We start from the raw sequence: 26,395 nt of genomic DNA on the forward strand, positions 1-26,395 counted from the left end.
ATTTACTAGTAACTTTGCATATCGATCACCTGCTTGCATCCGATATTCGGTACGGCGCCGAACTATTAGTGCTAATCGGATATCGGTGCTACTTGAGCTTGCAAATTGTTAATCCGCCTATATCAGAGCAATTTTAGACAGCCTGGCGCTATCTCCGTCTTGGGTGAGACGTAATCGATTGACGTAATTGCCTTATATAATTATTTGATATCAGACGTGGATATGGAGTTCTCGCTCACAGGTGAATATCGTATCCTCAGAAATGTTTGAAGCACCATAGGCATGTAGGTAGATTGCTTTGAAAAATGTTCCATTCAGCGAGTAAACATCGATATTTATAAAGATTATTCTGCCGACGTATCGGCACAGTTCGCAACGGATCGCCGCGTCCCGCAAAGTTGCAACTATAAGCCGATGTACAAAGTTATTTATTCTATGCCGCGTCCCTCGGCGGACGCAAAGCGATAACTTGCGATATTGATGCGAGCTGTGAAATGTGATATTTTCAGTTTTATACAGTGTTCAGATTGTTATTGTTGTAAACAGAAGTTAGGTACAGCTCTAAGTAAGATAAAGCGTCAGTTGTATTCAGCTTGATATAACTGAAAGTTGAGCAACAAAGAGATATTTTAGGGAGAATGATCATAACCAGTTCTGCATCAAAAGCTTTATCCGCCCTTATAGAAACAAAAATGTCAACGCCGCAAAGATAATAGTGGATGTACTTAACTGGCTTTCAAAGAGTGTAATGAAACATATACGCTATCAAGCTAAACAAAATAAAATGGTATTCAGCAGCTATGCGAGTGACGTTCGCGAGTGGCACAGGGCTTCGCGTCGTGCGGCCGTCCCGCATGTCACTAGCAAATGAAATGTGAATAATGGACTGCGAAACGCCGCACGAATTGGAAATAGCAACCAAACACAGCTTACAAAATTTGAAACTGCTGTTTACACATGGCGCTGTGGAATTTCGTTATTTTGCGCATCGTCTTGCCATTTTCGCATTTTTTTAGCTTCTGTTTTAATTTAAGTGACTGTAGCGTGAAAGGAATTGTACTGTTTTCTTGATAAATGGATAGAAAGTAGGTTAGTAATGTAAGACGAGGGTGAGGTGACCTTTCTTTGCTTAGCAAGTAGGTAAGAAGCACATGGTAATAAGAAAGTTTAAGTCAAAGGTTTTTTTTTTTCATTACGACTTATCACAGGTTCTTAAGAAACTTCAAAAGCTAGGTGTGATTGAAACTTATGGAAAAGGACCAACAAGAAACACTCTTTTCGGAGTTGAAGCGCTTACAATGTTTTTCTTTACACTAGGTATAGGTTTATGCCGAGAAAATTGTACAATGCAAGTCTAGTTCAGAATTTTTTACGACACAAGTTCATAAAATATGCAAATCAAGTTATAATAATTTAAAAAACTTTACCAAAAGAAATAACATTATAGTTTCTGAACTAACAACATTTTTGTTCTGTCAGTCGCCAACGTCCAAACCACGTTGAATACACCGGTTCTCGTCCGATCACCGAAGTTAAGCAACATCGGGCGCGGTCAGTACTTGGATGGGTGACCGCCTGGGAACACCGCGTGACGTTGGCTTTTTGCTAGTTTTGGAAGATTTTGATATTTTCTTCAATTATTTTAGGTGTATTATCGGGGGTTTGCTGCAAAACATACAGAAGATATTTGGGTAGGTAAATAAGTGTACTAATCATTTGTTATAGTTTTTTAGTCCAATAAATAGAAAGAACGGGTACAAAAAATGTTACACCTGTTATTTTCACTGAATTATAATTTCAGTTACCGCAGTTGTTGGCCTTATTTCGATTTTAATTCAAATATAAGGTAATTCATAATGAACAGGTACAAATACGAACTAAGCTTTTATTACCTAGAAAAGAAATAAAGGCAAATCAGATATCGTGTAGGTACGTTATAATTTCCGTAATGGACATAAATTAGCAGTAGTTTGGTTAGGCACTGCGGGACTTGAGTTGTACTTACACAGAATAAACTTATTATGTACCAAACTGCCTGACTTTGGTAGTGGCTTTTTATCTATATAGAATATTTTTAACCCCCGACGCAAAAACGACGGGGTGTTATAAGTTTGACGTGTCTGTGTGTGTGTGTGTGTGTGTGTGTGTGTGTATGTGGCATCGTAGCTCCCAAACGGATGATCCGATTGTAATGCGGTTTTTTTTGTTTGAAAGGAATGTCATTCGGGAGTGTTCTTAGCTATGTTTGGTGGAAATCGGTTCAGGTCTTCAAGGTCATCAGCTTGTTTGTTAGGTGTGATAGGAATGTTACACGCTCAGTTTACTTGCAAGCATATGTGGGATCTGAAATTTGAAATACTAATGTCTTCTGGAACCACTTAGCTGGTCTGCTGTTAGGACACGAAGATAGAAGACGTAACCCTGAACTGTTTTTTAGTAAACCCATCGAGTTTGGGCTCGTTGAATTTGTCTTGACTGGTTCTCTTCATGTTTGTAATTGACGAGAACCTGATGCTGGAAATGGGATGTGGCGGATGAAACCCTGGAATGGTATATAACCCTGGATCACCAAAGGTTAATCTTTATTGTTTCTCAATCTGTGCAATTCTCCCAGAGCCAGTTTGTCATGAGGATTGTTAAACAGCTTCCTTTGGCCGAGATGACATATAGCTACCCCATCTTAAAATAAAATAAATTAAATGAAGGAAAAATTAAGTAGCTCCTTCAAAAAGCATGAAATAAAATAAAATTATAAATTAAAAAAAACCCCCGACCCAAAAAAAGTACGCAATTAATTATGACAAAAGGTTAAAAACGCTAAACCCTATAAAAAGCAAAAAATAACTTTTAACACTTCGTAAGTACCAACTAAAGCATGTCAGACTAAACTAAATTTTGACGTGTCGGGGGACCGCTTTTTACCTTCAAAAATACTTACATAAATCAAATGATAGGTACCTACCTAATTACAACATTCGTATATAAAAAAAACACGAATCTTAATTAGATAATTAGAGCGGTCCCCCGACACGACAAAATTTAGTTTAGTCTGACATGCTTTAGTTGGTACTTACGAAGTGTTAAAAGTTATTTTTTGCTTTTTATAGGGTTTAGCGTTTTTAACCTTTTGTCATAATAATTGCGTACTTTTTTTGGGTCGGGGTTTTTTTTTATTTTGTTATAAACGTAATTTTTATACAGGTTTAAACAAGACATATTATTACTAACTTTTGCTTGCGTAAAAATTTGTTCGGCACTACAGACTTTCGATAAATGGGCTATCTAACGCTGAAAGATTTTCGAAATGTATCTCTGCCTGAAAGTAGCCCTAACATACAAACAAACAATTTGTATGGCACAGATTCCTTTTAGCTTAGCGGGTCTTGTCAAATTGTTATGCACTTTTTTCTCTATCTGAATTGAAGAATCGTAAAAATGTGCCGACCTAGGTACCTACGTGTTAAAAAAAACTTTTTACTGGTTTGAAAATACAAATTACATTTTGTATAATGAAAAGTATCAAAAATTAAAACGAAAATGAACCACCTAAACTAGAAAAAAAAATACCATAAGGAAGTAGCAAAAAGCCAACGTCACGCGGTGTTCCCAGGCGGTCACCCATCCAAGTACTGACCGCGCCCGATGTTGCTTAACTTCGGTGATCGGACGAGAACCGGTGTATTCAACGTGGTATGGACGTTGGCGATTATGAGTCTAAAATTAACGTTTAGGAGTTCTGTATATGTACAAATGACTAAACTACGTCATATTCTCAAACACGCTCTGTACATATTTTTTTAAGTGCCGCTTATCAAATCTGTGGGTGGCTATATTTATTTGCTTTGAATGTAAAAATGTTTTAAAAATGAAAAACTGTATTCTTCTCAAACACGCATGGAACTGCTATCATTTCTTAAAAAAAAAAAAATGTTACGGGCAATGAAAACCAAATCCAGGATATTCTTTTAATACTTCTTTCTTTATTGATCCTACATCCTTCTTGCCTATTTTAGTGAGCGCGTGTAAAATGTGTTCTATTTTCAAAATGCAGTGCACGTCACGAAACAAAAGAGAGCTCACATTCGTACAGGCATGAAACCATAAGCGCCACCCCGACAATCGAAGAAACCCTTACATTCTTACATTCGCGGGACTGCATTAGGCCTACGTTATGAGTCGGAAAATGCGACACTTACCGACAAGGAGAGTTTCTCCCTATTTATGACGTCAGTTGATTTATTGCCAGCCTCCCTACCGAGACGGTTGTTATTCTTTGTACTGAGTTCAACGACCTCAGTGACTCAGCATTCAACAGATAGCTCCAACTCGAAGCCTACAATTATCTTTTTATCGCTGGATTAATTGAGTGTGTGTTTTAATAATTGAATAGCTACTTCAGAAGGTGTTGAGTCCGTGGGATTTAAGTGACGTCGTGTAAGTTAATTATCTTTTGAAAGTTCTTGCCTGTTATTATCTTGAAGTACCTACATTTTTCTTCTATTTTGTCGGTAAACTTTTAACAAGTGCATTATGTAATAACGTGGTAAAGAAAAACTAGCAGAGTCATTGTACAAGTCTCAGATGATGCGAGTAAATGTAAACACTTATCTTACTATCCATTTACAGCCTAATAATGGGTTTTGAAGTAAAATCCTTGTTCACTGAAGCGGGAACGTTGAAATGCGGTTTACGTTCTGGCTATCAAAAAAAATTGAGGACTTTAAAAAATATTACCTAGTAAATTATGTTTTTCATAAGACTGTTACAAAACGTGGATTGAAAATAAACATAAAACATTTGTTCCCAATGGCATATTCCTATACATAACTGCATATAATATCTATCAAGAATCGTAAAAGAATCTGTAACACGCAAAAAGTTTATGTTTTATTGCTACTAAAAAAGTATTCGGTAGAAACGTAAAAATAATGCCTGTAATAAGTTATAGGCGGGTTGAATACAGTGGAATTTTGGAGACGCACTTACTTAAATTTCATCTCAATCCGTTTAGTCGTTTCAATAGTTTTCTTTTTTCAATTTTCATTCACTTTTTTATCATTTTAGTTAGTAAGGATCCAAATACTTACACATGTAGCTTCTACAACGTACTGTTAATTGGATTATGCTATTCCCGTGACTCAGAGGCATCACATGACGCGATTTAAGGATCATTCTGCGAAAACGGCTTGTGGAAACCACAGAGAGGACACACACACTGATTGTGGATTTGCATTTAGTAATAGGAACTGGTCATGCTCAAATGAATCTATTTCCAGAGTTTAGCTTATCGAGAACTTGCTTGAATTTATGGGTATTTTGATTATGAGTTTTATGTCCAAGAATTTTATAATACTGGCAATAAGTCTTGTTTTTGAAACTGAGTCCTTTGATCATGAATGGCTCTAATATTCTGGTTCAGATTTGAAGTAACATACGAAAACCCTGAAGAGGACAAACTTATAGACAAAGATAACACGAATGGGACTACTTCAAAGTTGATCTCCTTCAATCTCTTTCTATTCCTCCTTTCCTAAATCTCGTAGACCCACTTCACAAGGTTAAGCAATTCGATCAAACTTCTCAACCATTTATCACGTTCACACCGTGCGAGGAATGCCATCATCCCTTAATTTCATGCATGATCACCGGAGCATATTGGTATATTTAGAATTTTGTTATAATATTCATGTTACCTTAACGATATGGGTTGGATGTGCGGATCAAGTTGCTGGAGTGTGAGTAATCCGACGGGACGGTGGAGGGGGGCAGCTACCCTCGTGTCTGTCGTACGCTGTCATGGAGACCACGTCTAGATAGCAAGTGTTTCTTTTATCTGCTCCTGTTTGTACATTTTGTTTCGTTTCTTTGTTTGGTCCGATGTGGGGTCAGTTGCAGATTTGAGATTTCTTAAATTCGATAGGCGGAGAAAGATAGAAAGAAATTAATATTACAACCGGTACCTACAAAATCTGGTCACATCATAAAAATTATAGAAATTGCCACTACATGAATAAACGTTGTACCCACTATACTTGTTTTACTGTCTTATCTTTGTACATTCATCCTCCGAGCCTTTTCCCAATCATGTTACTGTCTTATCTTTGTACAATGTTAGTAATTGGGGCACAATCCAGTCCATTTTAGATCAGAGCCAAGAATGTAGCACCGTTATGGATTTTCCTGTTTATAATCCGTAAAACTTAAGATAACTTAAACGACCCCGCTTTTAAGCGATTTCAAGAATTACTCGTCAATTATCAACCTGTTAACAAAGCCAATTGTATTTTAATATCAGTTATCGAGTTAATGTTGTTGTTGACCAACTTTGTACAACAGTACTCAAAGGCATTCAGTATTAAATTACAAAAATAACTTTGTAGGACATTGAGATTATGATAATATCAAGCTTACAGAAGTGTACGTACGTATTTAATTACGATTACACAACGAAACAAAAGTGATTATTTCGTTATAGTAGACATTGTCTACAAACAAGTGACAAGTGGTAACAAAATCCATTTTCCCATCAGGATCAATAGTTGTTAGTAGTTGCCATTTTTATCCTTAACCCTGTTATTTATACTAAACCATGTTATAGGTTTTGTAGGTGAGCTAATATGGGAAAGGCGGCCATTGTCCGAATACAGACTGATGAGGTGGGCCCGACCTTTTGTACAAACTTTGGCTGCTACAGCCGTAGGTATCGAATTTATTTGTTCGGTTAATCGACCTTTCGTATCAGTACATGGGGCATACTTTAATTCTATTTGTGCAGTCAAAACAAGGGCCGGTACCGGTACTGATCCCTTTTCAATTAATTTATCCGAATATCCCGGGGCCCGCTTTTTACTCTATTACCATTTGGGGAAATCGAAAATGCGAGCGCATTGTGGTGAATTGACGAAGTGACAGATTATTACGAGATCCATTGATATGTGAATGTTAGCATTTTTTCATCATTGCCTCCATGCGAAGGGAGTATGTATGTACTTTGTTCTAGGCACTGATAGGTACCTAACTCTTTTATTTATAAAGTTCGTTATAAAAATTCTATTATGAACTCAATCATGATTCAAGATATGTAAAAGATATGAGAAATACTAATTTTGTTAGTACATGACATTATTACAGTTATGTAAATCCACGTAAAAATATAATTTAGAACGTAAAATCCAACTCCTACGTGTGAAATCGTTCGTAGAAAATACACCAAATATAAAACTTGAAGTCTACTTCGAAATAAAAATAATATTAAGCCTCAATCCGATAATAGGCTTTTTGATGGAAAAATCTCTGTATTTGAAGTTATAAAAACACTGAATGTTGTACGTGACTTCTAAAGGCTATCAGCCATCTGCGATAATGTTTACAATCGGTAGTAGAATACCTATAGCCATTTTACTCAATGTAATCACAGCCTGGGAACAAAAAATACTTTCCAATGAAAATCTATGGGTAGGTACTTACCTGCTTTTATTTTTAGATGGGAAGTCATTAAATGATCCATCCCGCTGTGGATGCAGCGTGAGGGAGTGTGAGACTCTTACTGACTAAAACCCATCATGTTCCTACCTATACCTATAGATAGGTACCTACTTACCAAAAGGAAATGTTTTTCTTTAAGCGGATTCTATTTAGTTTGATATAATAATGTACTGATATAGGTACCAGTTTATTGAAGTACCTAATTATTGATGTGAGCTCAAGCGTACCAATTCAAGTATGAGGGAGTTCCTACGATACAACCATGTGAGGGGTTGCTTGCATTAGATCAGTGGTTCCCAAACTTATTTTGTCTACTGCCCACTTTGAGAATAAATATTTTTTTAGTGCCCCCCATTTTTTCTCCTATCTAAAAACTACTATAACTTCAAATTAAATTAATTAATTATTGTGACCTATAAATGTTTATTAACGGAGAGTTCTAAACGAAACTTTTACTATAACCCGCAACTTGAAACCTGAGCGCAGGTAGGTAAAATACCGCGGCGCTTAGGTCTCAAGTTGACTCTTACAGTGGCGGCGTAGCATCGGGTGGCACCCGGGGCGGACTACCTATAGAGCACCCCCCAAAAAAACGACAAAATATGGTGCAATATGGTCATTCATGGTACTTTTTGCCTGGTTTAACATAAAGAAACCGGAGACAGATCACTTCAAACTTTTGAAGCGCTAGCGAAGCGAGCCCGTAATTTTTGAGTTTTGGGACATAATAGAACCCGAACATGTCTTACAAAAACCAGTCACAAGTGAAAAAGCCGCGAGCGCAGCGAGCGCGAAATTTTTGAGTTTTGGAAGAGTAAAGTACCAAAACAAGATAAAAAAAACCGCGCAAATTGTTTAGTTTTGGAGCACAAAAGTACCTCAACAAGTGACTCGTCTCTTCTGCCCGTGCCTACCTGGTCGTACAACTTGAACCAGCCGACTGATACAGGAATTCACAATTCGGGTTATTTAACAAAAACTTGTTAAAACATGATAGATATCTACGAGTACTAATAACTATCAAAATGCGAAAGTGTGTCTGTTGCCTTTTTATTTGTTTGTTTGTGTCTACTTTAATTACGAAACGGAGCGACCGATTGACATTGACATGATTTTTATTTTTTCTATATTCAGTAAAATAGGACAGATATATGAACTACGTGGAGAGAAATATAGAACCGAGTCTGAGCAATCTTGTAATTCATATTAGTTGATGTTCACAAGTCGTTGTCTAAGAGGCCTCCTAGCTAAATAAAATTACAAATCACCCCCCAGGCCTCTACACAACGCCCCTATTTTGTTTCTGGGTCTCTTACCGCCCCCCTTGAGACCTGCAGCGCCCACAAGGGGGCGTTATCGCCCACTTTGGGAACCACTGCATTAGATCGTTGACAAGATTTCATATTCATACAAAAATTTGTATTGTCATAATATAAATAACGTTTAAAGCATATATAAAGTTGTAAACTGTGATATACCTATATAGGCAAACGTTTAAATTAATTAAATGTGTACACCAATTTGTGATTGGACATAATTAAATAACGCGTATCAATTGATAGAATTCGTTGATTACACACTATTTGTAATATTTTAATTGATTATATGAATGACCTACTATTAATTTAATGATGTGTTCGCAACCAACCTTTGTGTAGTGTAGATAGCAAAAGTTTTTTTAAGAGCAACATTTTAAAAATAAATTGTTTTTAATTGTAGATTCTAAAGACATTACGGCAAGAATATAGGTTAACAACGGAATAAACTTTATTATATTGTTATAATTCTGATTTAATCAATTTTATTATTTCCGAAGATTGAGGCGAACCTTAATAACTGCCATCAATTGCCCAGTTTTTTCAATAAATGCATTAACTTTCACTAGATTTCTCTGAAATTGCGCCAGCGCTTGATAAGCACCCTCATTACAGATTACGTTGTCAAATAAATTTAATGGTGCGTTAAAATAAATTAACTTTATCTGTGTTGTGTAAAGTAAAAAAGTAATTCTGATTAACTTGGAAAATGTCTGGCAGTTAAAAATGAAACTGAAAGAACGAACAATCAAACACACCAGTCTGAGCAAGGATAATATAATCTCCTATCTCAGAACTAGTTCAAAACTATTAGTAAGAGGGAAAAAACATACCTAATTAGTTAGCAACAATATTTCAAACGAGTTAATATAAATAAAGAAGATTAAAATTAAATCTAATAGTGTTCTCCTTTATAAGTACAAGTTACTTAATCGTAGAACAATGATAAACATCTGTTTAAAACCAAACTTAAACAGTGAACGCTTGATTAGGACCATGATAACGAGATAAATCAATAGAAGATAGCATGGAAAACTGTCTTCAAGTAAAGCAAGTAAATAGATTTACGTTACATCGACGATATCTTAATACAACGGTAGTTGTTGCATGCAAACTATACGACAGCAAAACAAATATTGTTTAAAAGTTACAGTGAGGCGTGAAATGGCGTTGCAGTGCCGTTATCTGAAGACATTGTGCCTCACTCAATATTATCAATGCACACGTATTACTACTCTAGTGTAACTAACATCAATGAATATTACATATTTGATATTATACTTTCATAGCGAAACTAATAATTCGAGATAGCTTTTAGACATGTTGACAATGTCCAAGTTGTTAAATGAAGCAAATATGGAAACTGAAGAAATAGTAAAAGTCGCATAAATATTCTTCAACCAAAAGCTATTTCCGAAAACGTACCAAAACTAATAACATTAAGAGATATAAATAGTTTCCCCGCATTGATTTCATCAGTCATTCAATACAATGCTTTTGTGTGCCTTTTCAATGTCTACAAATTGCGGATGAAAATGATAGGAATCTGACATTTATGAAACGGAGAAACTGCAGGTTGAATTATACAATTACAGGATTTTAGGTATGAATTATAAGTAGTATCTTGTCAGGTACCCAGTTTCTTAATTAACACAATCTGATACACTCATAAGTGTATTCTCATAAAAGGGAAATTCCGGGTTTTAATGCATCACATCGGAACAATAGCTGACATCACTTTAAACGGCAGCAACAGTTTACAAAACAAATAGTTACTAGCTTTCACGTTTATATGCGAGGATGAGAATAGTGCCCACAATCGAGAAAATAGAGAGGGTCATCTACTAATCTAAAAGCAAACAAGACCCCGTAGCCAAATTATCCTATTTCAATGGACCTTTCAGCAGAGCGGTAGCAAACCTCAAAACGGGACCTTTCAAGGAGCACTAAGAGCTTTGTCAGATCTGTTACGCACTGGTACCTCACCTGTGTTGCAAATTCATGCAAGTTCGTAAATCCGAGAACTTAAGCCCGGGTATAGTGGCCAAACCGTATGGTATGTAGGACTCGCTACCTCAGGATTGTAATTAGGATGTTGGCTGTTAGCTTTGGTAATACCGTAAGCTGCTTACTCCATTAGCTATGCTGCAGGTTTATTTATTTTGAAACTTCAGAAAATGAAAACGGAAAGTTCGAATATTGAATGGACATGAAATCCTTCTCTTTTTTATGTTTATAAAAATGTTGAAATAGCAGAAAGGGAATAGCTAAGCTACTAAAAGAAATAAGCTGTTGGTCTCATTTTTGATAGTTTTGTCAAGTACGCAGTTCATTCTTTCCATGGTTATTAAAAATGTGGTTATAATTTGGTGTCGCATGTCGTCAAATAGACTATTTACATACAGATCGATGAAATATTGACAATTATCTTTCTTCGCATAACCAAAGCAATTACAACAGTCGTATACCGAGGTCTCAAGGTTCATGCTTCGTGACTGGATCGTACCGTGGTACCGGGTATTAGCAGTACCAACGATCATGTATTATTCATGCCACGCCATGTAATCAGTCACAGGTGCCGATGTATCGACACCAGCGCGAATTTTTCGTCGCTAATTTTTTTTGTCATTTTTTTTTATGAGACGCCCTTGGAATGGTAATTTTAGATCCAGTGGGATTCAGGCAGAGGCGGGTATGTCTATGTTAAAATCAGAACAGATTATTTTTAAAGGACTTTGTTATTAAGTAGGAGGGGAATATTTTTATGATAGGTTTTAGAATTAGGGTTTTCAATGATCCAACAGACTACTAGTGTTATTTTAGTTACCGAAATGTAGCGCTTCGGTGCTTGCAATGATAAGTCATGATTGCATTGGCATTACGTTATTCACTAACTGGAGTTGTTAGCCGATTAGAGAGCCTATTGATTCGTCACGATTTCAGCAACAAAATCTCAGAGCGTGTTTCAAAATTAAATGAACCGTGTTTTACAAGACTTGAAGTTTGAAGTCTAGGCAAAATAAAAATTGACATAAAACTTTTGAATTACAGATATTTAATTCAAGCAATAGAAATAAAAGGGAATGAATGAAAATGAACTTGGCGTACTGGTATGAATGTAATAAAAAGGCAGTGAAGCAGGGCTGCATGCATAGCTTGGTTAATAACCTAATAAACTATGAGCAACTAGTTCTGATCCTTGCAATGTTCTGTCTCACGCTGAGAACAACCGCGGTACGAGAGCGACGCTACGTAGTTCCGCGCGAGCCCGTCACACCGGCGTGTCGCCCCCGTCGCGCCTACCAGTATCGCCCAGCGCTTGACGAGAGTGGCCGCACGCTTCTCGCGCTCAGCATCCCAGTTGAACGCACGAAACAAGTTTCACAATTTGAAATCGGACAATTCTAAACATACTTACATATTCATCACAATGGACTTGAGTGCTCAACCCAAAAGAACTTTTCTCAATGTAATTTCTTAGTTTCATTTTAATTTACTTGTGGAATTTGTGGCTTTATTATCTAGATTGATAAATACTGTTCGTAAAGGTGAAATAAAAACGAGTGAATAAGTTCATAGTTCTTAGATATAATCCGTTGAGGAGTTTGAATTTTCTGTTGTTCTTTTATTGTTTATGAGGACGCAAACCTTTGGTGTGTTGAAAAGAGACAAGATGAGGTCCAAGCGTTCGAGAGCGACAGGTGTGGTTGCTTTAGCGGTGCTGTTGGCAACTATAACAGGTAAGTTAGCTCACTACTACATCGGTTATTCTTTGTTTTCATTCAGTTTATAGTTAAAGAGTCACTTTAAGTTCATACAGGTATCCAAATGGAAGGATTTTTTAGAGAGACTGTTGATGATAAAGTAAAAAATAAGTTTTATCAAAGTTGATAACATTTTTTTTCTTATGTTGGCAATGCATTGGAGTGTGATTCATTCAAACAAGTTTATTTTGAGGTTATGTTTTGATGATTTATAATAAGTTTTTTTTGTGCAATACAAATTCAATTTACTGCAACCGAAATTTCAAAGTATTTGGTAACTTTTTTATCTTGAGAGTTTATAACACAAAATTAATTAACATTGAAGCGGGTAAAATTACATAGAACGTTAAGTCGTAATTAGTTACTCTCAGAGAAAAACGATTAGTTCTTAAGGCTAAGAAAGTACAAGTTAAACGATTTCTAATAAGAGAACTATCAAGTAAAACGACTATCTCACTGAAGATATCGAAGATAATGAAAATTAGCAAACTGCATTTTTATGCAGCGTCTGTGTGTCATGTATGTATTTAAATTCACATTAAATATAGGTATGATATAAAAAACTTTCAAATAATTATCATATTCTTCACTGGTTGATCAATTAACTCGAGAAGCGAACACTAATGATTCACCTAGATCCAAAGCGAAAACAATTAGAAACTTCAGTGGATTGTCGAACGTGACGATTAGCGACAAGCCAAGGCCTAGTTGTGCAAAAATCGTTGTAGCCCGTTAGATATTGAACAGGTGGCCACCACGAAGCCGTCTTTCCAGGAATAATTACAAATTATGCCACATTTGTTCAAAGCGTATCACTGTGTATTCAACCGTTTCTTTCACATCGGAACGAATCGATCAATCGGGAATCTATATTCGGGCGCCTTTTTAAGCCGAATCCAGCTTCATAATTTATAGTTCTTGGATCGTTTAGAACAATTGATGCTAGTACAGATTCTGGGGCCTTTTTTGCATTAAATAAAATTGGCAGTAATTCTCCCCCTCCTTCTTATATTCCGCAATCAATCTGGATAACTTTGTATTGCGGTAAAACAGTCGTCCCTCGTAATTTGAAGGGCAAATACATTTTTTGGTCTCATAGGACCGATTTATGAATGAACATAAAATACGCAATACTGGCTACATTACAATACATAACTAGCTACATTCTTTGTTGCATATAGGTATAGCAGTACCATCATGTTAGCCATGCAACACAAGAAAAATCCTACGCAGATATATACCCAAATTCCATAATGATGAATGGGAATGATATTGTAAAACATCATTGTCATTACCAACCAACCTTCCAATTTTGTGTCGAACTGCATTCCAGTACGATTAAACGATTAATTTTGCAGATGAGATCAAGTGCATTACTGAAACGATAATTAATTATTTGAATTTTCAACTCTGCAGAGATGAAAATTATATTTTTGATTCCGTGTTGTTGATGGCAACAGCATATTCCCAGGATCAATAACCTGGCATCGCATCGCATCGTGAGAGCTTTCATTACTTATCTGTTTTAATGATTATTAAGTTAGCAAACTATGGTCCGAAGATATTGCGCAGGAATTGCACTTCAGATAAACCAGTATCGAGAATATTATAAAGAGGCTGCTATCCCGGAGATTACTGGCGAGTTATATATTGGCCGAGGGCGTGCTTCATTAGGCCTCACGAGCTATTGAAACTATTATCTCCTTATCTACACATGGAATACAATTCATACAAATTCTAAGCATCTGCCGTGTCATTACCCTTCGTCATTTAAGCCTGTTAACGCAGCGAGACCGCTGTAATGGCATGTTGACGGCACTTTCCACGGTCATGACCGTTTGTGATTATGACTAGCAATAAGATACGGCGATATTACTTTATATTTCAGATGCTACGGAAGTAATAAGTAAAACAGGTCTTATGGGACACAGCAGGAGATGATGAGCTCTTGAATTTGTTAGGAGATCGCGGTTTTTGGTTAATTGAGCTCAATAAATAGCAAAAGGCTAACTCCTTGTCGTTGTGACATAAAATTGAATACACGATGAGCAAGAGTAGCCTGAAATCGAACAAGTTACAGTTATCGGATGCTATTCGAAAATACATCTCTACAAACAATGATCAAACTAGTGCTTTGAAATAATAATGCATCCCATATCCCCGTCAGGATGAATATCCGTCTCAATATTTCTGTCAATACAAGCATTTATTGGAAGTAGTCCGTAACTTCCTTAGATTATTTTAGTGGGTGCATTCTGGAGCTAATATGAATTTAGCTCTCAGGATTATATCGGCTACTGGAGCTTCCTGGACGCAAATAGCAACTTGGGATCTAATGCATTTCTGATTGTGCAACACTGTTACTGTAACATTATTTAGTCGTCATAATTTTAACAACGTCTTTATATCTTCTGTGAGTTTGCCGTATGTAACGGCATTTAGAAAAGTCACGTTTACTAAAACAATTTTCACATCAACACACGTGTTAGTAGATGAAGTTATTTTATGTGTAACTGTATGGAGGCGTGATGTGGGTCATCTTGATGAATCATGTGAACTCGGACTAACACGTCAAATTGCCCTGCGTTACGTGACATCGTAAGCCTGGCCTAACGAACATCAGATAGTTTTCCTAGAACGTTATACGTAACTGTCATAACTGGTAACTTATTGCTTTGCGTTAGTGGAAGAAAGTAGTGAAGAGTATTGAACTGAGAACAAAAAGAAGTAATATGATGGTGGAGAAAATAGTCACGGCTGAGAAAAAACAATCTTAATAGGTACATCGATGATTTCAAAGAGGTCCAGACATCTAAGCAAATACAGACAACCACAGCTAAATCTCACAAAACGTTCATGTTCATATACAAGACCGTTGAATTACAATTCGTGTTCGATCATGAATACATAAGCTAGTCATTAAGTAAACAATACACGTTTATGCTACAACCGGCCAGCACGTTTCTGGGCTATGTCATCAATTGATAAGGCTTATCTAATCTAGTACAGGTGCTTCCCTATCTGGGACGCATTCGACGTAATCCGTCCCAGATAAGGCATCTAATTCAATGCAAAAACGGACGCTCGAGTAATGAGCAAGTTTTTGTGGACACCCTGTATTGTCACGCTAATCTCAGCTGTCGTGAAACTTATCTTGAAGGAAATATTTTGAAGTAAAGTTTTTTATAATTCATTGAATGTAGGTGTGGAAGGTATGAATTTCCTCAAAGAGAAATAAATAAAACAAACTGATTAAAGTACTGCAGTGCAGCGGGAAGAGGGTGTCAATGATAATAATGATATGAGGGAAGCAATATGAAGACTGTTAAGATATAGAAATATGGACAAGAATCAACTATGACGGTCAAATCAAGTAATTTGACTTATGAATTCGCCATAAAGGAAGTTCAAGGCTAACTGAGTGATGTCAACTTAATGTATTATATAACGAGCTCAAGGTGATTGTACAACTTAACATTTTAGATGATGTTATAACGATACGTCGAGAGCCGAGAGCCAAACGATGTTTATTTTTGTTTTCTTTGTTAATGATGAATAACCAATATAAAAAGGGTACATACAATGTCGCTACAATGTAACTAGATCCACTCAAACTCAAACTCAAACTCAAAATCGTTTATTCAAATTAGGCTGATAAATCAGCACTTTTCGAACGTCAAAAACAAAAGACAGCCCCCAAAACGCCCGCCCTTCACCACTTCCTATGTGTTTTTGCTGGGAAGAAGTGGCGCAACAAACTCCCCAGCAACACATGTCTGTCTGTAAGGTTTGAAGAACCAGAATGTATACAAAACAAGTCAAATAAAAATATCATTATCACATGATAACCATTATATAAAATTAAGAAAGAAAAAAACTAATTATTTATCAATAGTTTTCTCAATACAAGTTTCATTTCTTAGGCTCTACTGTCTTCAATTTTCCAGGATATGTGTTTCCGTTTCCTTAAGCATCTCGTCGATATCGCTTTCGTGTGGTCGTTGAGTTGATAAAACCGGTGGGCCGGACCGGTTCCGACGACGGGATGTCGCCCTGACGATTTTCGCAACATTACCTTACGAAGGAATGCCGTATGAAATGTTTTTGTCCGCTACAGCCTATTTGGTATTGAGAAGAAGATTTTTGGCATTGCAAGAACTTACGGGTCTTAAGAGGTTAAGTTTTTGTGTCTTACTTGATTGAAAAATAATTCGGCGGCATTTTAATAGCCTGTATTTTTGCTCTGTTTAACAATCCTAAAAAAACTCTTGTATAGTTTCGCAACCAAATACGTTAGTTCATTCAGTACTTACATTATAGATAAGGATATTAGTATGAAGGCTAGACTACGATATTGATGGATCTATAATTATTTTCGTCACAATCATTCTTCGAACAGATATAAAATATGGGCGTGGGATTGATAAAATATTTTCGTTTATGTTTGGTGTTCTAATTGGTTGGAGTTTTAAACATTGCTCCATACCATGTCAAAATCGATGAGAACCCATTTTACCCATTCAAAGTAGGTACAGCTTATTCAAATAAAATCACACAAAACACATAAACTGATACGTCACAGACCGTTACAACTTACTGTTACGAAAACCCCAACAATTAGTTCTGCCTTTGCTTTAAATATTTTTAATTCGTTATACTTGCATAATAACATGAACGAAAGAGGTAAGCATCTACCAGCTCAATTGTGAAGAGTAAAAGCAATGCTTTCTAATTTGTTCATGTTCGATTCAAGGTTCAGAGGTCCACCATGAAAGTTGGGAGCGGAATAACCGAATCGTTCGTCATTCAATTGCAGTTTTTATCCCGAGGTTACGATAGGTCGTGTTGCAAATAAGTCAGTGTACTACGAACTAAAACTGAAATCGTGTCTCGTATTCTAACAGCCAGAGCCATGGTTTGTGTTGCCTTTTTGTCATCGCTGGCGTTTCATGGTAGACTGATTTCCCTTTGTCAAGATCGGAGGTGTGACCAATTTTGATGTCATAATTTTAGATTTCTTTTCAAGAATATCACTATCATTCGTTCATGGTTTGAGGAGTTTTAATTGATGCTCTCGTTTTAAGTTCTTCTAATGGTCTAGCGCCACGGAAGTGCAAATGAGTTATGAAGTCAAGTAACGGTCTATCTTCAAAAGTTACACATTTTTTAATTGTAGTTTCATCATTTCATGTGGCTGTATTAACAACCTTAATATTATGTTTAAAATCAACTGAAAATAATCAGTAGTATGTGAGAAGATGGCGATTGAAAATTTTTGCAATAGTGCTTCCATCACCGCTGAATGGACTGATTGCTCTCAATAATTCGCTTATATCGCTAGACTAATCCGGAGGAGGTCGTCTGGGTTCATTGAAATCTGTCTTATGATCTAGATTGTACCTATTTCTATTCTGGTTTTGTTTGAAAGTTTACAGAATTTGTGCCTAAGTAATATCTTACAGTGTTATTACATAACGTAACAGAATAACACCGTTATATTGGAAGGTGAAGAGGCTCATGCATTTACACAATTATTTACTCAACTAGATTTACATAATTTAGCTGCTTACAATTGATTTACAGTATTTACAGTGAGATTTGCACAATATCATTGTATATTTTTGCATGATAGCTTCAGAGAGATAAAGGCCTATTCTTGCTTGGAAATAACTCAAACTCTGGAAATAACGTACCAAATTAGCATGAAAATATCGCTGTTAAAGGTTAGAGTATCAACTATTTTCGTCATTTAGTTCACGGCAGGCTTTGTTTGATGTACTTATAGGCCTTCCCTTGATTTCATTTTAAGACCAAGAATTGTGACGAGAGTACTAAAATGCGCGTACAATATCATGAAGTGTTTGCAGTATGTACCTATCATTAGAAAGCTATAAATTCCTATAGCGTTATGGCCTTTGTGGGCTATGTTTTAGAGACAAAAAGCAATAGCATCAAGAGCAAATGTCAAAGCGTATCTTTAGTAGGGCTATCATCACCTACCTAAAACGATGCATACAGCAGATATTTGAAGGGTATTGCCATTTTTTCTCTGATCAATCCAAAAACATTTTAGCGTTTTGTGCAACACATGCATCGTTTATATTATTGACTAGCCGTTTTCCCGCGGTTTTACCCGCGTCCCGTGGTAACTACTGCCCGTACCGGGATAAAATATAGCCTATGTTACTCGTGGATAATGTAGCTTTCTAATGGTGAAAGAATTTTTAAAAACGGTCCGGTAGTTTTTGAGCCTATTCATTACAACCAAACAAACAAACAAACAAAGTTTTCCTTTATAATATTAGTATAGATTATCTTTGGACGACTACTTATAACAAGTCCATTGTTTACATCAGGGTTTTGCCAGAGCACTATCAAAATAATGAGGCGAGTCTTCTCCAAAGGTCAAATACCTGGAAAACCCTTAACGGATAGCAGCCCTTAATATAGACAGTCCTCGTTATTGTCTGGTGAACCCCTTTCAGGTCAATTTGTATGATTTGAGTGTCCTAAATCAATCGAGTTGTGCTGTCAGTACTTCTTATCTATAATAATATTTAAGAAAAAGGCTCCGAAACTAATGAACTGATTTTAAATATTCTTTTACTGCTGGGAACCTACACTTTCCCCGGGTAACCTAGCCCGGGTCCTATTTTATCCGGGGATGGGATATGATTTCCGCGACTATTGAAACGGCGGGAAAAAACTAGTACATCATAAAGTTTGGTATTTCAACATTCTTATGATTCAACCTAATTGATACTTGTAGACGTATTGGTGGAAATGAGTCGTATCAATCATGTACCAATAAGCATATTAATGAATCACTGTTTTGACGGATGCTCGTAATGTGTGAATTCGGATAACATGCGATGGTCCGGATATTGTGGCGAGATGATGAAGTTGTTAATTCGTTTTTGATTGAACGTTTATTTAATTGAGCATCTAACAGGTATAATTTATGGATATCTTTAAACCAGCTGGTATAAGGCCCGCTGTTTCATGTGTTTGAAAGTCATTTTTACCCAGATTCTTATCGATGACAGCATCATAACGAAGATGATAAAACCAGTAGTTCCAACTTCTAACAAGTACTTAGTATGGACAAACCATAAAACTAACAGAACAGTTCAAGCTGTCACCATTACTTAACCAATTCAGAGTTTAGATAGTCGAACAGCGAATCATGTCATGACTATAAAGATGTCACATGCAATGTTATGACTTCGTAAATTGTTTGAAATGACCACAGCGGGCTTATAGAAATAAAACCTCCATTGTACAATTGGTTTGATGATACTGAGCGCGTGCTTGTTCAACGTTTAAAACATCAAAGACAACGGGTTTGTGCGGTACAATGTTTGAAACAGAGCGTGTCGGAGAGACGAGTGACGGCCGTCCGGGACCGTGGGCCTTGACGGAGCGACAGAGTGCCATATTCACCCCACACACGTTTTACAAGTTTTTCGCAACCTGCCTTTTGAACACACCATATTTATTTTTCCATTTTTTTCACCATGCATCTTCCCAACGACTTGAAATCGGCAGTTGTTCACGATCTTCGCACGGTGAGCAGGTAGACCGTTAAAGACATTTAACGGTAGTGCTCGTGTAACACCAGAAAGCGAAACGGCTAGACTTACGTTGTTTCAATGTATTTTAAAGTTAAAATGCTTAGGATTAACGGTGAACGGCATAGATCATTTTGTGTAGCTGTTTCTTACAGTGGAATCAATTGGTGATGGTGTTTTGTAAAAATAATTATTGACGCCTTAGTTTTTTGTTGCTATTTTCAAGGAGCTCATTAGATCTGCTATTGCAGTATTGGAAATTATTATTAAGCAATAAATGCATAAGTAATTTATGCATATTTTATCGTAGGCCATTAACAAGTTGTTATTTATTAGAGACAGCAAATTGTGGCTTGTTAAATTGATGATCCAATTAATATGATATGCAGTGGGAAGATGGTAACACACACTGCTGATATTATTATCCTCGATAATTATCTTGAAATAAAAGTGGCATTATAATTTATGTACATATATGATTTCTTATATGGGTAAAGGTTTGGTTGAAAGTGTTATTACTTATTATTATTAGATCATCAATCATCAACTATTTGAATATAAATAAATAAATTTGTTGTACAGTAAATAAACTGCTAAAAATAGTATAGTGATTCACGTTTGAATATTTCTTGTGATAGCGGAAACATTAACCATGATTTATTTAAAACAAAAAGTATACATATTTGTTCTTTACAGCCTTAAAAAATAACCTTCATCAGTTAACATATTATTCATATTTTTGAGGATTCACTCAATAACGCTATTAAATTAGTATCATTCAAGCACTTATAATTGTAGTGTCACTAAACAGCTGTCTTTTTGTAAAGTCCAAAACAAAACAAAGAATACCTATTTCAGTTCAAAAGTAAAACGAAAATGGGATACAGTCGAAAGTAGGAAAATGGAGGTAGATTTGATTTGAGATCTAAATTGTCTCAGGCGAAGTGCACGCTGGGTCAAGGCGCAGTGACGCGGGTTCACAAGACTTTGTGCAAAACTGTCCTACTTGCCACCTATTGTTTTTTCGTACTTTATATGTATGTGCTGGAGATAAATATTATTTATATACTGATGGCCTCGTACTCTGTATATGATAATATGTAAATATGTAAGCATGGTTAAATATATTCAATTGTACAATTTTGTACATGACTATTGGCGTAAAGAATAATGGTTACCTAACCTATGTTGGTTTAATCAACCGTAACAACAAAAACTAATTAAGTTAATAAACAAAGGAAAATCAAAAGTACAATAGGAAGTAAAGCCATTCGGTTGTCATGCAAAAAAGCTGAATAATTCAACAAAGCTTACCATCTGTTTAAAACTATGGCAGTCAGAAGATAAAAAGAGCGCGAAAAAAGGGCGCTCGCCAACCCGGGAGCCAGAGAAATGCAATAATTTGCATTTTATTTCCCACACACAGACACGAATTTCATTCTCGTAACTGTTTCCCACAATTGTTGTTCCCGTATAATTGTACAATGTTAATGATTCCGAGCGAACTTCACTATCTGCTTAAGATCTCTGCCTCGGCCCGTGAACACTGGCCGTTATAAGTCAGTTTATTCTATTAAACAATGTTCGTGAATACGTACGTCTCGATTTCCACACCTTGTTAGGGCTTCGTTTCGCATGTCTTTAATTACCATATTTCGTCAAGCATAAGACGTCTTCATGTAATATTCGATGCTAAAAATGAAAGTCTTGCACGCCAGTCTAAATAAAGTGAGTGACGCTCTAGTTTTTGGAAGGTATTTATGAAGTTTTCACTTGCACTTATGTTTTTTATTCACGCCCATAGGAATGCTTTTATTAGAAAGAATAATATCTCTGTTCCCAGCTTCTTTTAACTGTAGAGAGACTGTTATTTATTCATATGAAATTGTGCCTCCGTAATCCCAAAGGTAAAAGCCTCTTCAAGATCCGTAATAAAATCTTACGTACCGCAGAAAGGTCGCTTTATGAATGGGACGGTTTACTGAGGTCATATCCTAGATGATCCTAAAAAGTAACTACAAAACAAAGTAAAATGTGAATGATTTATGGACATCGTTGAAGGTACAAAAGCCATTCCATTCGTAAACGTTATGATGGCAGCACTTAATAGAGTTCACTTGTTTGCGGTATTATGACTTGATAACTTTGAGACAAGCAAGTCGCAGCCGAAGTGGACTCGAGACAGTAGTCGGTCATCATAACTTCTCCCTTGACGCGGCCTTGTGTAAATGGACTCTGAAACTAAGTCTGGAATTGCTTAAGCTTTAACTTTCTTAAGAAATATTTGTGGAAATTAAAGTAATCTTGAAGGTTTGGTATGTTTTAAATTAACCGGGGGAAATTGAATGAACTTGATCTACTAACCAAAATAAAAATTCAAATGATGATCACATGACTAACAGTAATAACAAAGCAGGATTAGCCATCATTGACAATAACAACCTTTCACAATACAAAAGAAAGAATCGATGTTACATTACTTCACAACAAACAATCCGACGCATACCCCGGGAATGCATTCCGATAAAACAATTCGCTCTCATTGATACAGAAACGGAATAATTCAAGTACTTTCACATTATCTCTTATAGCACAGTAATGATTCATTGGTATCTTTATGTGGCTATTTTGGATCATAAGTGGTGTGATAACCGTGGTTGGAGTACCAATCGGTGCAACATTAGGCGAGCAGGAAGAGAGGGCCCGTTTAATGTTCGATATTAAACGCCTGCGCTTGATACGAGTGGCTAACGTCTTCATCTTGATAAGAAGTTCGGTTGTTACTTGGACTGAATGAGTTCTTGCCTCCTTTGTAGTTTCTTTGATTTGATATTGATCTTTTGAGTATTTTTACCACTTGGATTTGTGTATGTGTTTTATTAAAAGTCTGTTCATTTTTCATGCTTTAAGTCTACATCTTCTGAATTATAATGAAGTTAAAATCTCTTTTATTCAGAATCTTTGAACAGACGTTATATGGCGTAATCTGAGCCGAGAAAACGACTTGGGGTCCAAGAAAAATACCTTTTTATATTCATCAGTAAAAAATCCTGGAGGGACAGGACTATACTCATAAAATTTCATGCAAATGTTATCTGGAGGAAAAAATCTAATTCAGCAACTGCTACTTTCCACATTACGCTTTATGAAGCGAGGAATGCAAAAAGGATTTCACATTAACCACGCTAGATGGAACTCAAAGGTTGTGTGAGGCGACCGTTGAACAGGAAACCGGTACAAGGTCATGGAAACCAAGTCTTTGTACGTTTTATTTACCTGTATTTATGGAACATCGCAATATTTACTACCCGGTGAATTTGGAAAGGATTGGGATATCATATGTTATTTTCGCACGGCCTCGAGGACCGATTATTGAGATGCTTTTGTGTGGCTCGGTTTGAACTAGACCCGATATTATATCTAACGTAGAATTTTCTCTCTGATTGACTGTTAATGCGTATTGCTGTATTTTTTTCTGGATTTCTTCGGTTGCCTTTCTAATCGGTTTTAATACTCATAGTATACATATATACATTATTTAGTTACCTCTATGCTTTTATTAAAATTTAGTGTTTTAAATACAAAAATATTAAAGTTGGTCAAGATAGGTAAAACATGAGCGTACAGCAACATATGTACTACATGGCTATCTAGTGTAAGCTTGGTAAACAAGCAAGCAACAGGTCCTGATTTACATTTTTACCATAATACCGCAAGGAAACATCATAAATAAGGAAAACAGATACTAGGCCATTATCTCCTAAGAAAACTATTACGGTCAACCACATTATTTTCATGCCCAACCTACATGGTGCATCGTGTGGTCAAGTGCTTAGGCATTTTATTAGCAGTTTCAGTGGTTTCGGTAGCACTGGCTGGTTCGCCTTTACGGCTGTGACGTCATCGAATGAATGCTACTTTGGCCCCATGCCAACTGATAGCTACTCGACCCGGCTTACCCCGATGCTTAATGCCCGGGTAATGACCCACCGTTTCCAGCAGGTTCCAGAACTTTCCTCGAGTGGTCATAAGTACTTGTGTAGTCCGTAAGTAGGTTACACTGAAAGGGTTATAACTTGGACGAGTCATTTGATGATGCTATGAAGTCGTTACACTTACGAGGTAGTTGTTCGCTTGAAATCCGACCGAGTCTGAGTTTGATGACCGTTTACGTAACGAACTTGTTAATGGCTACATTAAATATTTTCCCAGCAATTTGTTAAGAAATGGATTACTCTACTGCAATTATTTCTCTATAAACGATGTTGTAATTAGTTTAGAGCGCTTCATTAAATCTTTGAGATAAAAGTTTTTTGTTTCAAAACTAAGTTGGGCTCAAAATAGATCCTTGCGTCAGAATGTTTCAAATAAAGTAAAGTGACAGTCCGAAACCTTCCCTTTTCAATCAAATCAAAAATTGTTTAGCTAAAAGTAATTAGTCTAACAACAATGAAGGTTAGTCACAGCCGTGATAAGGGGGTTGTCAGCCTTCATAAATATTAATGGGGCCCACTTGTCTTTGTCTTGTATTAAAATTAATGTGTTCAATTGCTCGTAGCATAACTCGTTCAGTGAGACCCTTTTGCGATGAAATAATATTTTTCTCATTGAGGGAAAAAATGTTCGTCATGCTCTTTTGAATCCTTTTATTTAATCGTGAATAAGGAATAGAGTTGAGTTACGTTAACATATTCAATCAATGCTAAAGAGCGAAGAGTTAGGTTATTTATTTTTGGGATCCAAAATAATTAATCTCAGTTAAACGAAGAAAACTGCAATTATTATAAGTCATACAGACATAATTGTGCAATATTAATTTTACGAAACTGTGACTGCCTGAGTCATGCTGAAAATAATAGTCCATAAATCTAAATGAAATGCATGTATGAAAAACAGTATATCATCATTAAAATATATTAACTACGCTTTTCGCGCCTGAAATACAGCAGTGAATAAAACAAGTGCTCACAATTTTACAAATTAACGCCATTCTGCATTTAGTGTGGAATGCACTGACGGATATACTTTGGACACAAAATTCCGATTTCCATTTTTGTTAAATAACTTTTACTAAAATTGTAAAAATATGTAAGCTTTCAATCCCTTTTGGGATAAAGTTTTTATAAGAGATTATATTATTTAAACCAGTGCCGATGTACAAAAATAGGCTGGGATTTTATTCTGAGGAGATAAAATAAAAGCCGGTAACGTAACAGAATTCTAAGCCGTCACCGAAGAAAAACTACAGGGGCTAAAAAACTAGGTTTTAGCTTTCAGTTTTTGTCCGTGGAGTAACTAACGGTAGCTTGTAATAGTTGAGTAATTACACCGATACAATATTGATCGAGTTTCTGTTGCCTAACAGCTGAAACTATAAATACCTCACTATGTACTGTTTGTCCTTGGTTTCTTGCGCACTTCAGTATTTCTATTGTGAATTATTTATAGAGTAAATGTTGTGGTAGGTTTTATTATTTTTATCAATGGACTTTTTGATTCATTGACATCTTTACACATTATCAAGTTGGATCGAGTGATTCTGTCATAAATTAGATTTTGCAATTTATAAGATGACTCAGATCACCATCACCATTGTTAACCAATACATATTTCACGATATGATTACCAATAAAGTTCTTCAGAAGTTTCTTTCAATATAAATTTACAGCTTTCCGTAACGGCCGCGGCTTGTAATAAAAACTTATTTACTCCATTAGTACTCATAAAGTTTTATATGTTTTTAAGTAAAACTGAGGCGTGCTTAATGTGTCATCAAGCGGTTGTTTACGACGTTTCAACGAGACACCGCAATTAGGAACATCCTGAGGGAGTAAAGTTCCTGAAACTTTAACATTTCTACAAGATAGATATGCTAGCTAAGCACCAATAAAAATGCCGAGTGGTATACTAAATTCGACGGTAGTTAACGATTGTTTAAATAAAACACGTTTAAGTGTTCTTAGTTAAACAAGGCTTTGCTTTGTAATTAGTCTTCTGTTTCCAACATCAATAGACGTAATCTAATTTTGTGTTGGCATTGAATGTGAATCAGCTGTAGACAAGTAAACAATCCGGCCGTTTAACTAATCGTTTTCTTTAATTAAGTTTGTTTGTTCATAGTATTCAGTAAGTACGGCTTAAATTACTCTATTTCAGGTTTTAACTTACGAAAAAGTTGGTTCTAAAAGTTTTTTTCTTTTAGTAGCCAGTTGGTTATTAGATTTTTTTATTTTTGGGTGCCATTGAGTCGCACTATACT

General features: G+C 36.0%; 1 protein-coding gene and 2 non-coding genes across 5 annotated transcripts in view; 2 read left to right on the forward strand and 1 right to left on the reverse strand.

The window, feature by feature from the left end:
- Nucleotides 1-1,481: 1,481 nt before the first annotated feature.
- On the forward strand, nt 1,482-1,600 carry LOC124636711. Its single transcript, XR_006985148.1, has one exon. It is a non-coding gene; the product is annotated as a 5S ribosomal RNA (ribosomal RNA).
- A 1,985-nt stretch (nt 1,601-3,585) lies between these two features.
- LOC124636710 lies at nt 3,586-3,704 on the reverse strand. Its single transcript, XR_006985147.1, has one exon. It is a non-coding gene; the product is annotated as a 5S ribosomal RNA (ribosomal RNA).
- Nucleotides 3,705-12,095: 8,391 nt separating this feature from the next.
- Nucleotides 12,096-26,395, forward strand: part of LOC124636240 (fasciclin-2) — a 107,207-nt gene continuing 92,907 nt past the window's right edge. For 2 of the 3 annotated variants that reach the window (XM_047172225.1, XM_047172226.1), the window contains exon 1: nt 12,096-12,541. In XM_047172225.1, the coding sequence (XP_047028181.1) occupies nt 12,436-12,541 (106 nt within the window). In that variant the 5' untranslated portion in view covers nt 12,096-12,435. The remainder of the gene's footprint in view (nt 12,542-26,395) is intronic. The other variant, XM_047172227.1, reaches the window with a different exon arrangement.

The sequence above is a fragment of the Helicoverpa zea genome, chromosome 14, assembly GCF_022581195.2.
Source record: "Helicoverpa zea isolate HzStark_Cry1AcR chromosome 14, ilHelZeax1.1, whole genome shotgun sequence".
Classification (NCBI taxonomy): Eukaryota; Metazoa; Arthropoda; class Insecta; order Lepidoptera; family Noctuidae; genus Helicoverpa; species Helicoverpa zea.